The 14,910-nt window shown below is 33.9% G+C and overlaps 1 protein-coding gene across 2 annotated transcripts in view; it reads left to right on the forward strand.

The window, feature by feature from the left end:
* Positions 1 to 6,435: 6,435 nt before the first annotated feature.
* The window catches only part of GLRA3 (glycine receptor alpha 3), a 154,839-nt gene continuing 146,364 nt past the window's right edge, over positions 6,436 to 14,910 (forward strand). For both annotated transcript variants that reach the window (XM_062213060.1, XM_062213061.1), the window contains exon 1: positions 6,436 to 6,506. In XM_062213060.1, coding sequence (XP_062069044.1) covers positions 6,436 to 6,506 — 71 coding nt within the window. The remainder of the gene's footprint in view (positions 6,507 to 14,910) is intronic.

Here is a 14,910-nt window from a genome sequence, read left to right on the forward strand (position 1 = left end):
AATCACAAAAATGTAAATTAAAAGCACAATGAGATATTGCCTCGTGCTTGTTATGATTCCTAACATAAACAATGAAAAGCAAGTAAACAAAAATACAAAGAGCAACTGTTGGTCAAGATGTGGAGAAAAGGTAACACTTTTACCTCATTAGTAGGAATGTAAAGTAATGCATCCACTATGGAAAACAATACAGAATTTCTTCAAAAAATTAAAAATAAAATTACTGGGCTGGGTATTGTAGCACCGTGGGTTAAGATGTCAGCATCCTGTATCAGAGTACCAGTTCCAATCTCAATTATTTTATTTCCGATCCAGCTCTCTGCTAATAACTTGTTTGAGAAAACAGAGTATGATGGCTTGATTATTTGGAACCCCAGCACACATTGGGAGATCCAGATGGAACTCTGTGTATCTGGTTTTAGCCTGTCCCAGCACTGGTCTTTGCAGGTATTTAGGAAAATGAACCAGTAGATGAAAGATCTCTGTCCCTCTCTCTTTTATTCTGTCTTATAAATAAATAAATAAATAAATAAATATCTGTTAATTTTTTTTAAATTACCATTTCTCTAGCAATCCCCCAAAACATAAAGGAATTGAAATCATAGATCAAAGATATGTCCATGCCCATGTTTATTGTAGCATAAGTTACAATATCTAATGTATGACTACAACCTAAGTGTCTGTTGATGGATGAATGGACAAAGAAATTGTTATTGGGGCCAGTATTGTGGCACAACAAGTTAAATCTCCACTAAAGATGCTGGCCTATCCCATATCTCAGTGCTGGTTGGAGTCCTGGCTACTCTATTCTATACCAGTTCCATGATAAGATGGCTACAAAAATAGCAGAAGATAGTTCAACTACTTGATCCCCTGCCATTCATGTGAAAGACTTCTGGCTTTGGTCTGCCCCTAATGGGACTTTAGCAGCCATTGGGAAGTGAATGAGCTAATGGAAAATCTTTTTCTTTATGTGCCTCTCCACTCCTCTGTCACTCTGCCTTTCAAAGAAATAAAATAAATCTTAAAAAAAAAAGCATGGTAACAAGATTAATGGCAACACAGATATGCAGGAATATTGTTCAGCCTCAAAAGGAAGTAAATCCTATCATTATTTTGTAATCATGAATAGACCTCAGAAATATTCTAACTCTGAGTAGGGGGACCTTTTTTCTGAAAAGGAACATTTGAATATTATTAATAATATTTTGTTTGGAAACCAAACAAAATTATGGATACCAACATTCACCTGGAATAGATTTATTGAACTTTGAGTCCCACCTGCAGCTGCTTTGAAAGGGTCAAAGCAAATGATCTTGCAGACCAGAACTCCCCAAGTGGGTTAGACAAAGGAGAAATATTGCATGATCCCACTTATGTTTGCAATCTAAAATACTCAAACTCACAGAAGTAGAATAGATTGGTAGTTGCCAGGGGCTGAGCAAAGGAAAAAAAAAGAGGAGGGAGGGGTCAGAGGACACAGTTTCTGTTATATGAGATAAGCAAATTCTGGAGATCTGCAGTAGAACATAAGGCCTGTGATTAACAGCACTCATACTGTATTTTATATTTAAAATTTTACTAAGACGTTAGATGCTACATTAATTGTCCTTAACATAACAAGAAATAAAAAAGTCAACTGAACAACAAGAATTTTTTTAGATGATAGATACATTTGTTTCATCAATTGCAGTAATAAATGTAATTGTAAGTATAAGTGATATATTCTTATCTCCAAATCCATCAAGTTATGTATACTGAAAACCTAGCTTTTTATGTCAATTGTATCCTAATAAAGCCATTCTTCAAATGAATAAATCAAATAATTTACTGTGTATTTCGCAAAAAAGTATTCATAAATATTCTAAAAAGTTCAAAATTTATATAAATTTAATTATATACAAAATTTATATACATATAGTTTCACATTTAAAATAATGAGACAAGAGATTTTCAATGGAAAATACTGTAGTCTGCAAAAGAAAGTGGCAAAAATTTTTGGGCATTGCCAAAACTATTCAGAACAAAGGGTCACCTGATCAATTAACATGCATGATTATTATAGTGTGTTCAGCACATAAATTTCTATACAAAAGATAGATTCACTAGATTCACATGGTAGATGATAAATCAGTTACTGATGTAGAATTGATTCTTTTGCACTTTATTTGTATTAAACAAGTAACGTTCTGATTAATTTATAACTCAAAAGCTTCTTTCCAGCTTTCTAGAGAGTGGTAATTTTGCGTGAATATTTGAATTATTCCAGAAGTGACATTACTTTTGGTGAGTGGTTAAATTGGTATTTTGATTTTTATATCAGCTTTTGATGAGATGTTAAAAACGAATCAATGCTCATTAATTTGATTAATTTTCAGTAAACTAACATTTATTCTATACAACCCTAATTTTCAAAAAAGAAAATGTGATTGTTTTTCTAAATAGCAAAGGGTCTTAACATTGTGCATAAAATATATGTTTTAGGTCATCGATAGTAATGACTGAGCATTATTTTTAATTTTTAATTTTATTATTTTATTTTATTGACAGGCAGAGTGGACAGTGAGAGAGAGAGACAGAAAGAAAGGTCTTCCTTTTGCCGTTGGTTCACCCTCCAATGGCCGCCGCGGCCGGTGCGCTGCAGCTGGTGCACGGCGCTGATCCGATGGCAGGAGCCAGGTGCTTCTCCTGGTCTCCCATGCGGGTGCAGGGCCCAAGCACTTGGGCCATCCTCCACTGCACTCCCTGGCCACAGCAGAGAGCTGGCCTGGAAGAGGGGCAACTGGGACAGAATCCGGCACCCCGACCGGGACTAGAACCCGGTGTGCCGGCGCCGCAAGGCAGAGGATTAGCCTGTTGAGCCACGGCGCCGGCCTGAGCATTATTTTTAAAGATTTTATTTATTCATTTGAGAGGTAGAGTTACAGACTGTGAGAGGGAGATACAGAGATAAAGGTCTTCCTCCCGCTGGCTCACTCCGAAATGGCCACAATGACCAAAGCTGTGAAATCTGAAGCCAAGAGCCAGGAGCTTCTTCCTCATCTCCCATGCAGATGCAGGGGCCCAAGCACTTGGGCCATCTTCTATTGCTTTCCCAGGCCATAGCAGAGAGCTGGACTGGAAGAGGAGCAACCAGTATTAGAACCAGCACCCACATGGGATGCCGGCACTGCAGGCAGAGTATTAACCTACTGCACCATGGCACCAGGCCCAATGACTGAGCATATTAAAAAAGCTAACTAGATAAAGGCACATTTATCATTATACTGAAATCTATCTACCTTTCCGTACCTTAGGAAATATTTGTATATTTTGAGAGCATAATGGAAATATACCATTAAAGGTAGTTCCTCTGATAGAAGACAAAAACTACTCAAAGAATCAGAAACCCTAATCTGAGTTTATAATCTTCAGCTTATTTGGTATGAGGGCTTGTAACCATCACTTAACCACTCTGGGCTAGAATTACTTTCTCTTTAAAAAAGCATTAAAGATAAGGAAGATAAATATGGTAAGTCCTATACCTTATATAATGGAAAATGCAATCCTTTAGTGCAAGAAAGAAACAGCAAGAATCACAAAGAAAAAAGTTGAGATTTGGCCATATTGGAATGCAGGTTAGTTTTACATAAATGGGCTAGTCAGTCCGTCTTCATTCATAGAAATGTGTTTATTTCAGAAACATATTTGTTTACTCACCCATTCAATCAGGACAATTATTCTCAGAAAAGTAAATTTTACAGATAAGCAATCAAAAAATCTAGATGTATGAATCACTTTTATGTTGCAGAAATTGAAACAAGCAAAATAAAAATCTATACACAAAAAGCTCTAGCAACTATTAACTGAAAGAATGCATCATAAGCCATTCTTTAATTTCTGATTTGTCTAATTAAAGTTAGTCTGATACCCAATAAAATGTAGTGAGTTTATTCATTCACTAACTGAAAAACATATATTTTATATTTCTAATAGGATCACTGATGCATCCAATAAATATTATCTACATGCTAGGGATAGATTAAATAGTGGTCAATGGAAAAGTCAAAGAAATAAAGAGTATGAAAATAGCAGATGATGGGTAATTTGAAGGTAAAAAGTCATGGTGTTGCTATGAATAATCAGTAATATGCAAGTTTCCCCTGTCCTCTCTTATGACTTTTATAGTTCAGGAAACCAATGGAATAAATACATTATAGTGACTTCATAAAGTATAAAATATCAATGTGTTTATCTTAATTATAAGATAAAACAGCTAAATTTATCCTGATTTTTAAGCTGTCATGTTACTTAATTATGCAGATTAAGGTACAGAGTTTGCACTATTAGTTTTCTCCTTCTAGTCTCCCCCCCCCCAAAAAAAAAAAGAATTCCAGAGGTCTTTTAATTCAGTTCCTTCAATATATATTCTTTTAAGGTAACTAAAGACCTTTTTTAGAAAGCTCAAAATTTCCAAAGATATCCATTTAGTGATTAAGCAAGGCAAGGAATCTGGGTCTACTTGAAATATTGTAAAGTCTTGTTTTTCTTTATATGATGAAAAAATGACCAACAAAAAGCATTTGTACCTTATCACTTTGAATATCAAAAGATTCATTAAACAACTAAACTAATTAAAATGGCACAAACCTTGCTAAGCTGCAGAAATTGATAGGTAGAATCAATCAAATTACTTAAGAGACTTTTGGGAGTTTATGATTCAAAACAAACAGAAAATCAAGACATGAAAAGTGATGAGTGAAACAATATATGCAAAGAAACTGAGAAAACTATTTTCATGGTATGTACGTAAGCTTATCTATCATAGCACAGACAGAAAGATTTCCACTGTGACCTCACTTGAGAGGGTTGTGGTGACTTATGTTTTTTCCAGTTAAATAGTGAATCATTAAAATTACTAGTACATCAATCACTCTTTGAATTTAATTAAGAAAAAGCTGTAGGAAATACTAAACAGACCCTCATGATACGTAGCTTAGTCATTGGAAGAGTTAAAAGATGAAAGCAGCACTTTCAGAGTAAATATCTGAGGGAATTTGGGGAAAAGTGAAGATTCAAGGATTGAACACTTTGGTCCTGACAGATAGAGAATAAAAGCCATTGGAAAGATATGTTTCAAGTTTTTTAGAAATTAAGATTCATGAAGTACACATACAGACACACATTCGCATTATTTTACTTCTCAGTCTCCCAGTGCGGAACTCCATTGTAAATGGCACGAGAGGGAGGGACAGTGAAGAAGAAGAAGATGAAGAGGTAGTGGATGAAGAAAGAGAGAGAGAGAGAGAGAGAGAGAGAGAGAGAGAGAGAGAAGATGTACCAAGTGATGCTCTGTAACCTAGTTCTTCTCACTTAAACTTACTGTTATGATATTTAAAACGTGTAAGAAAAAAAGTGTTGAAAGCATTGTGCCTGTAGCTGCTTTCACAAACATTGTTACTATTGATGGAGAGGCAACTTAGCCCAGGCAATGCTTCCTGGTCAGAAGCTGGCTAGGATCATGAGAGGAGTCTAGAAGCAATTGAGTCTTCCGTTCCCCTGGTACACCTTCATTCTCTTCCCCTCCCCAGCATTTTGCAAGGATCTGGGTTAGTGTTGACCTGCAATTTGGTGTCAGGTCTAAGAGACACGGTCACATCGGATAAGACCTTTCGTTACTAAGCTGTGCCTTTTCCCGACAGAGAAAATTGGAAGATCCCTCCCCCCGCGGTTCTGCTATAGCAAAATCCACAACGCCGCTGACTCTCCCAGCTGTCAGCCTTGAGGCTTTCTTCGCCCAACTCCCTCCAGTCGCTTTTGGGGCTCTGCACCAGTTACGCGCTGTTCTTTTTCAAAAAGGCTGAGGGGCTGAGCACCTCCCAACGTCATAAGCGGCCTGTCACTCTGTCTGTCTGTGCAATCTTGATTGGCGGGCAAGACAGGGTCGTCTGGCCCCGCCCCCGCTTCCCTTAGCCGCGCTCGCCGTCCCTGGTTTTTCCCCAAGGTGGAGAGAGGGATTCCTGCAGGCGGCGCTTTGAGCAGGTGGAGAAGCATCCTTGTTTTGACTGTTGCTGCTGTTCTTCCTGCAATAGTGGATCTGAGCCAGGAAAGGAGGAGCTTTGATGGTAGTGCTTCAGTATACTGTTGCCCAGAACCTAGGCACTGCAGACACTTCGTTTCCCTCCTGTGTATAGTTTCGTTGTATAAGTCACCTGCATGTTTGTAGCTCTGTGAATCTATCTTCTGCTATTGCTCTAAGAAGTGGTCGAACGCGAATTTCAAGTGTTTGAACCAGAGGTTCAGGACCGCAGGGAGCTGTCTGAGGTGCTGAAGCTACCCAGGCGTTTGTCTCCACCAGCACCACTTGGGTTAGATTGCACGTTCCCTTTTCTGTCTTTCTGATTCCCCATGCCTTGGAAAAGACTATTTTCAGGATCGTAAATCTCTCTCCGTATCATGGCTCACGTGAGACATTTTCGGACACTAGTTTCGGGATTTTACTTCTGGGAAGCAGCATTGTTACTCAGGTGAGTCCGCTTGTATTAACAGCTGGAAAACTCAAATTACAACCACTTGTTATTGATGAAGCCAAAAAATACGCATCTCTGTATTGACGTGCTTAGAGCATCTCTTAAATTGCATTGTTGTCTATGTAAAACTACCTAGCAGTCTATCTATTATGATGTCTGACAACAGGTAATTTGCTGTGTTTTTACTGCTAGTGTGTTTTAGTGATGGGCATAATATGTTAATTGTATATGATATTACTCTGGAAAAATATTTCAAAAGCTTATTTTTTTATTCAAATTGGATGTATAGCTTTGCTTTTCTAAATGAATTGTGTATTATGGGTGTTATCTTTTTGAAGATGTCACAAATTAGTAACAATTATAAATGGGACATGGCTAACTTTTTAAAAGGAAGAAATATAGAACAATGGCACTTAGTGATCAGAAAAACTCGGAACATTGTTGATAATCCAGGCATTAAGCTAAATGAGCATTCTTCCTAATGACCTAATTCAGTAACAAATGAAGGCAATATTATACACAAGCCAATAGATATGTTCTATGTCAAAAATATCTTTTTGAGTAAAGTAATTTAAGAGATGTACTAAACTTGAAGTTGTTTGATGACATGTCATTTTGTTATTACGTTGCAGTCATATAAGATAGGCTTTCTTTTTCCTTTAAATTAATTTAAAGAAGATAAGGGAACCTTGGCAAAATGATCACATATTTTTAGTACTGTTCTTAAATAAATAATGCATAAAAACAAGGCACTTCTCATAGGGACTTTTGAGCCACCATTATAAATTTTATTTTATTGATACTATGTAATTACCATAAAATTTCTACTTTTCTGGTTCACAAGCTTTTCACTAGTGCTGAAGTCAAATATTTTCAGTGACTGAGTTCTATGTGTATTGATTTCTATCTGAAATGTGTAAATATTCTTTTCTATTTTACTATGTTAATTTTTTATCTTTGTGCTACCTTAAAAATGTATCATACAAAACCTACCTACAGAAACTCACATTATTTTGATATACCTGTAGCTAATTGCAAATAGCTGAGCAGCCTATTATGTTCCTCAAAGTACTGCTTTTTCTATAAAGAGTTAAACCATTTTGAGTCAAAGTATATTAGTGAAAAATATTTTAATGCGATTTAGTACATTTTTTGTAACTTTGCAGTTGATAGAAATTTTATACCTACTGATCAAAACTAAGTTGTAGAGCTTTTACAATTATGAGGATTTCATGGGGATGAGTACAAATATAATATAAAAGAGACTGATCATTTTATTTTGTCAGTAATATATATTTTTAGAAGAAGTAAGGTAAGTTTTTCTGATAGTTACTTATATTTAGGTAACTTAATAGTTAAGAAATAGTTAGTAGTTAAGCAATTTTGGTCAATGAGACCAAATTTATGGAATGAAAATTCAACATGACAGATAATACTCTTCTCTAGATTCTCTTATTAATTCTAGGGTTTTATTGAAATTCTCAAAGCAATTTATTTCAAATTAATCAGTATATTAAATATATTAACTAAGTATATTAAATAATTTTAGTTGTGGTTTATGAGTAATCTAACAATGCAATCCCTTGAAAAAGGCTTGTTAGAAGTTCATGCGATTCTTACATTATTCATTAAACTTTTCTTTTTTCTTTCACAAATTAAATAATTTCTTTGCTACATACCAATCTTAAATGAGAGACTAGTTCATCACTCTTATGAAGAACTTTAATCTTATGTAAAAAACTAAATGTTTTCAATTTCTGTGATGACTCTATGAAGAGGATTTCCTATAGTAAAGAAAGGGAAGCTCCCTCTACTGGAAATGTTTTGTAAAATAAGTGTCTTTCTGGAAAGGATTCTTTGTTCTTTAAGTCAATTGATGACTTATTGAGCAAAAAAGAAACTCGTAAAGGAAAAAAATAAAGACAAAATATTAAAAATCACTATATATGAATATATTGTTAAATTTAATTTTTATATTTATTAGACATACAGAAACTGCGCATATTTAGGGGCACTGTGTGATGTTTCAATACATGTATACATGGTCTATTGATAAAATCATGGTATTTAGCGTATCAAATACTTATCATTTCTTTGTGGTGAGGGAAATCTCTTCTAGTTATTGTGAAATACACACCACAGTATTGTTAACTATAGTCACTCTGCTGCACTGTTGAACACCATAACTTATTTTTCTTACTTAACTGCAATTAAAAAAAAAATCTTTCCAATCCAGTGCAAAGGCAAGAACAATCATATGTTACCAATAATTATATCAAATAAGTTACCAGTACAAACTGTTTTCATAGATTTTAAAGATTTTTCATTTTTTGAAAAGTGGCCAAATAAGTTTTTATATGACTGAAGTTTCACAAGGGAGTACGCACTAGTGAAGTGAGTACAGATCAAAAAATAGAAGTGTCAGTGTCACAGAAACACACACTGGCTCTCTCTCGCACCATATCCTTTTCCAGGCATTATCTTGCCCAGAGATAATTATTCCTGGATTATACAATAAAAATGTTGCCTTTCTTTTCAACTTTACATTAATAATCTTTTTAGCATATTTATGAACATTTTGTTGATATGATTTGCCTATATTACTGCATGGATAAACAATGTATTCATTCACATTGATATGTTTTATTCCATTGCAAGAATATATAACAGTTAATTTACTGTAGTCTAGATGATTGATATTTGTGTATTTTCCAAGTTTGGAATATTTTTTGGTGAACACACATATACCTTTATGGTACTGTGTATTCTGAGTCCAAGACTTACTCTAGGAGAGGAATAGCTGGATTATAGTGTGGATCTGATTACATTTAGCTCCAGTGGATAATGCCAATTTTGAAAGTAGTTGTATCTACCTGCCCGTCAACAAAGTTTGAGAGATTGTGTTACTTACTAGTTTGAAGTTCGATCAATTAAATTCCATTATAAAAATTTCTAGCATTTTCTTTGATTACAATTGCAAGCCCACAGATGATATTTTGGCTCTTTTATTTCTACATTTTAGTGAATGGGCTTTAGTAAGGCAAAATAAGTAGAAACAAATATTTGTTACATTATTTATAAATATTTATTACCAAAATATGCCATGTATGAGAAATGTAATTTTTAAAGGGGATTTTTAAAGAGGATAATTATTTAAATAAATCAAGTGATAAAACTTCATAAACAGCATAATATATCCGAATTTTCAAGTAGTTAAATTTTCAAACTTCCATGTTGTGTTTAGATATTGCCATCATAAAGCAATTCTCTGGTTTTTAGGTTTTAGTTCTCATACTAATAAAATAAAGACAAAACAGCAGCATTCATCCTTCTTTGAAATGTAGGTTAGTGAATGTGAAAAAACTCATAAAACAAATTCCAAAAGCAGGGGTACCAACAAAACTATTAAATTTAAATTGACTATTTAAAAAATATAGTTTAATTTTTCATATTTACAGTTTGATAACAAGAGAGTTCCTACTTGAATGAATTATGACATAGTCTTACACAATCTGAATGCGTGAATTTCAGAGGTCATAATAATCAGAAACAAAATATCTTATTTTTTTAAAATTCTAGAAAATATTGAATTTCTTGGTTTTGCTATTGTTATGCTTTGGAGGATGAGAACAATCCTTTTTAATATTAGCATATTAGATGCAAATGTGCCTTAAGCAATATACTTTTATTACTATGATGTGCTACATGTGGGTATAGGAGTTTAGTTTTTTAAAACTATGCCACACACAATATATAATTCTTCATGTTTTGTTTGAAAATAATCATAACTTATCCAGCGGATAGAAAAGCAACAGCTCAAATCTGTAGTCAATAACTCAACCAGATTGTCATTGAAGATTCACAGAACAGCTTACAAAATATTTCCTCTTCTCTAAATGTTAATTTATTGAATTATAAAACGTCGGGCTGAGACAAGTTGATCAATAATTACATTTTCTATGTATGATATTCAATAGTGCAACAAGAGTTACTTGTCTGATTCTGTGCACAAATGTATGTGCTAAACAGAAGTGAGCTATGGATGATTGGAAACCACCACCTATTCTATTATGGAAATAAGAATCTAAACTATAATGCCAAGGATCAAGTGATGAAATAAACACATTGAGAGTAATGTTTTAGGGAATGTGAACTATCAAGAAAGAGAACTATCAAGGAAGCTTGGTGCTTGTGTTGGGCTTTGTAAGATACTTGTTCAATGGAAAGAAATTAGATACAAAGTATTTATGCAAAAGAAATAATATATGTAGATAGTGCATGCTTGTGGGATGATAATGGTCAAAGTCACCTGAAAATATTACAGTTTATGGTTTAAAAATATATTCCTCTAGCAATAATTATTGATTAGGTACAATAATAAGCTTGTGGAACTATAGAGGAGTTACAGCATCATTTCAGAAATGCATACAGATATAATTTATGTACAAATAATTTATAAGTGGATAGTCATCACCATAGAAAGCATTTTATAACTTCACTAAAAACAGCTCTTTATATCTCTTTCTTTCAGAGGTTGAGTTCACCAATCTTAATACGATTAGTAGTAGTAATTAGGAATAATAAGAACTTTGCAGATAAGAGGGAAATGATAATCAGCTTGATTTAGAATTTGAAGACCATGTGTTTTGCTTGTTTTCTTCATAATGTGGTCTCTTAAAATTAATAGTGGATTTAGATAGACAAATATAACTAATGGAAGAAAAGAAGATGTTGTAATTAGCTTTGGGCATTTTGAGTTTTAGATGCAAGTGGTGGAGTCAGCAGTGCAGTGTTTTGCAAAGATTTAAATGCTGTAACTATACATTTAGCCAAGGGTTAAAAAGTGATCACAGGGCATGAAAAAAGAAGGCACACTTAGAGAAGGACACAGGGAACAATTATTGAGATTCCCTCCTGCTAATGTGGAAGTTAGATTTATAAAAACCAGATGATAAAGCCATGGGTTTATCATAGTTCTACATGATGCATCCTGAAGACCAGCTCTTATTAATAGCAGCATTACATCAATTTTATGCAGACCAGTAATTTAGTCTAATTTCAATTAGTGAAGTAAACACTTCACAATTACAAATAATGCAATTTAATCACTTAAGTTTTCTGAGGAAATTTTTAGGAAAATACTGTTAGGAAGCTAAGTATATATTTCCCTTCCACAATGAAGCATTTATAGTGGATCCTTATTCATTCTCCCATAGAACATATTTCCTAACCTTTTTCACACCATTACCTTACACTTGAATTAACAGTACTTAATTTAAAATAAATTGCTATGTAGGCACATGACTGTGTGAAGGTTTGGTGTTTTTATTTTTTATTTCTTTCCAATAGGAGAATGGTATAACTTGTGGTTTTCTCTTGCTTGGAAGAGTAGCCAGACAAATAAACTTGCTCTGAAGTGAAGGCAGGAATTCTAAGACAGAACCAACTGTTTAGCAACAAAAAGAAAGAGTGTGAATAGAATAATCTGTTGAGTCACAAAATATGAAACTATTCTGGCAACAGCATAGCAACAAAACACATTTTTCTGGAAGCAGTTTTAAATATTCAGATGTCAGAAGAGAAAACAGTGGTAATAAGATGCAGTTGCATTATAGTGTATTTCTAGAATTCTTTCAGAATTCTCACAGTAGAGATGATTTTAGGAGAAAGTATTACCAGTAACTCACAGGCATTTCCATGCATAGAAGCAGTAAACCATGTTACAGTTAGGAACAGCATAAAATATAAAGGTTTCTAGTAGTTTCTGACAATAGTTTGCAAAATTTCCAAAGCAATGATGCTGAGTGCATGCATACACACACACACACAGTTGCTATAACCCATCAGAAATTCTGACTAAATCCCAATATATTTCTGATACTACTATAAACCAATATAAATATAGAACAATTGGGCTTACATTAGAGCAAATTGATCCATCCAACATCATGCCTAAATTTGAGAATCCTTGAAAAAGAGTTCCAACAAATGTTCATTCCTTACACTTTAAAGTTACAAGCAACAAAGATTTTTAGTCAAATATATCTATCAAAGAATTTTATAAATAAAATATAGAAGGTCATCCTGTCTTCACATAGCCAAGTCAATTTCTTTTTAAAAATGTATTCCTACAAATATTTCTCTTTAGTGTTTCCTTTTATCTCTACTTACATTGACCTTTCTGCTTATGGAAATTGTGGCTATATTTAAGGCATGGTGCTCCATGCATGAAACTTGGATGCTGTAGTTTCATAGTGCTCATAAATTCTGCTTGATTCTCTCCACAGCTTCCATAAGAATTAATGTAGCTATAGCTGTAATTCAGGCAGTGTGCAAAGTACTGGGAAAACAAATCCCTAACTTTCAATGTATTACTCTAAGAATAGAATGCGATACTACTTCCAACTTTCTTAGATTTTTCATACAAGATTTCTCTCACATTCTAAATTGTTAAGTGCTATGAGGATATAGGGTCATTTCCGATATTTGTGTCAACTCTGTAATGTTTAATTCAGTGTCATTCTTGATCAACACATAATAAATCATAACTGAGATAACATCTGCCTCCCTGTCATTTCAATCTATTATTTTAAACTTAAAATTTATTCAAATAGGTACAATCATCTAGAATAAAAAGGGAATTTTGAATTCAACATTTTCTGCAAGACACAGAAACAACATAATCTCTTAAGAAGATGTTGCCTATTTAAGAATGGGTTGTAATACAGATATAAGTTGGTAGCATCTAATAGGAACATGAAGGATTTGTTTCTTCTTTGTCCCATGAGAAACTGAAAATTTGTATGGTGTAATGCATTGTTTCTTAACTTTTTTTTTTTTCATTTTTGTCTCCTTAGGAATCTTTTTCAGACTTCTTTTTTGGGAGATTGCACTCCATGAATTTTTTTTTTTTTTTTTTTTTTTTTTTTTTTTTTTTTTTTTTTTTTTTTTTTTTTACAGGCAGAGTGGAGTGGACAGTGAGAGAGAGAGAGACAGAGAGAAAGGTCTTCCTTTGCCGTTGGTTCACCCTCCAATGGCCGCCGCGGCCAGCGCGCTGCAGCCTGCGCACCGTGCTGATCCGATGGCAGGAGCCAGGTGCTTCTCCTGGTCTCCCATGGGGTGCAGGGCCCAAGGACCTGGGCCATCCTCCACTGCACTCCTGAGCCACAGCAGAGAGCTGAATTGGAAGAAGAGCAACCGGGATAGAACCGGCACCCCGACAGGGACTAGAACCCGGTGTGCCGGCGCAGCAGGCAGAGGATTAGCCTAGTGAGCCACAGCGCTGGTAGCCCTCCATGAAATTTTAATACCATGGACATAATCTATATATTTGCTTATGTATTCACTCTAATCTTTATACATAAAAAGAATAACATTTTTATCCCCCCAAGAAAGACACTTGTCAATTCCTTGACTGATATCATCCTATGTTATAATAGTCACTACTCATTCATGACACTTTTTAGACTAAAGTTATATGGTTTTACCATTTGGGGACATAACTTATAAAATAATAAAGCATGTATTTCTTGTTTTGACTTTTACTGGGGTTTTCCAGCTTTGTAAAATAACAAGCAATTGGCATCATCTATCTGTTGATACACTTTAAGATAAGTTGTTCCCAAAAATATTACAGAACTTTAGAAATATCATTTTCCATAAAAGCATATAGTTTCTAGAAGCCACTGGGTTTTCCATCAATAAATTTCAAGTTACTACTGTCCTTACTAAGTCATTGTTAAATCATTTTCAGAATTTATTTAAATATCTTTAATAAAGTATCTTGGAGATATTATTAGAGATTGTGCATTTTTTGATGACTCAGAATTTTGGCTTTTTTAATTTCTGATGTTAGGAGAATGTAGAAGTTCATAGTTCCTTTTAAAGTTAGAATTATATTTTTTTTACAGGAGTGATATTTGTTTCTTATAGGATCTGGTATAGATAATTACATGCATTTTACTGGAAAGATATTTAATCAGTTTATCTGCTTGATCATCTCTGGGTGATGTTCATAGACTTAAAATATTTAAAAGAGTGAGAGTGAGAAACTTAGAAGGATTGATGATTATATAGGTAAAAAGAAGTAGCCATAAACTTCATAAGTCTAATAACTATTTCTACAATTATTGAAATAAGAAAAATTATGCTCAAAATGTGTCTACTGTACCATAGGAGACTTTAAACAGCAGTGAGAATGATAAAGTGCATTTTTCATGTATGCTTCTGTAATAAGGTCAGGAAAACATATACATCACAGTGGATACTTTCTATGGTAATAGGATAATAACAGCATGGTCTAAAGAGGCTATTTTTTTCTAAACAAAATAGCTCTTTTTCTTTTATTGCAAAAGGCTGTCTGCTGTGTACTTTGAATAAATCATTTACTTAAAAGCATGAC

Source organism: Lepus europaeus, chromosome 16 (assembly GCF_033115175.1).
Source record: "Lepus europaeus isolate LE1 chromosome 16, mLepTim1.pri, whole genome shotgun sequence".
Lineage (NCBI taxonomy): Eukaryota > Metazoa > Chordata > Mammalia > Lagomorpha > Leporidae > Lepus > Lepus europaeus.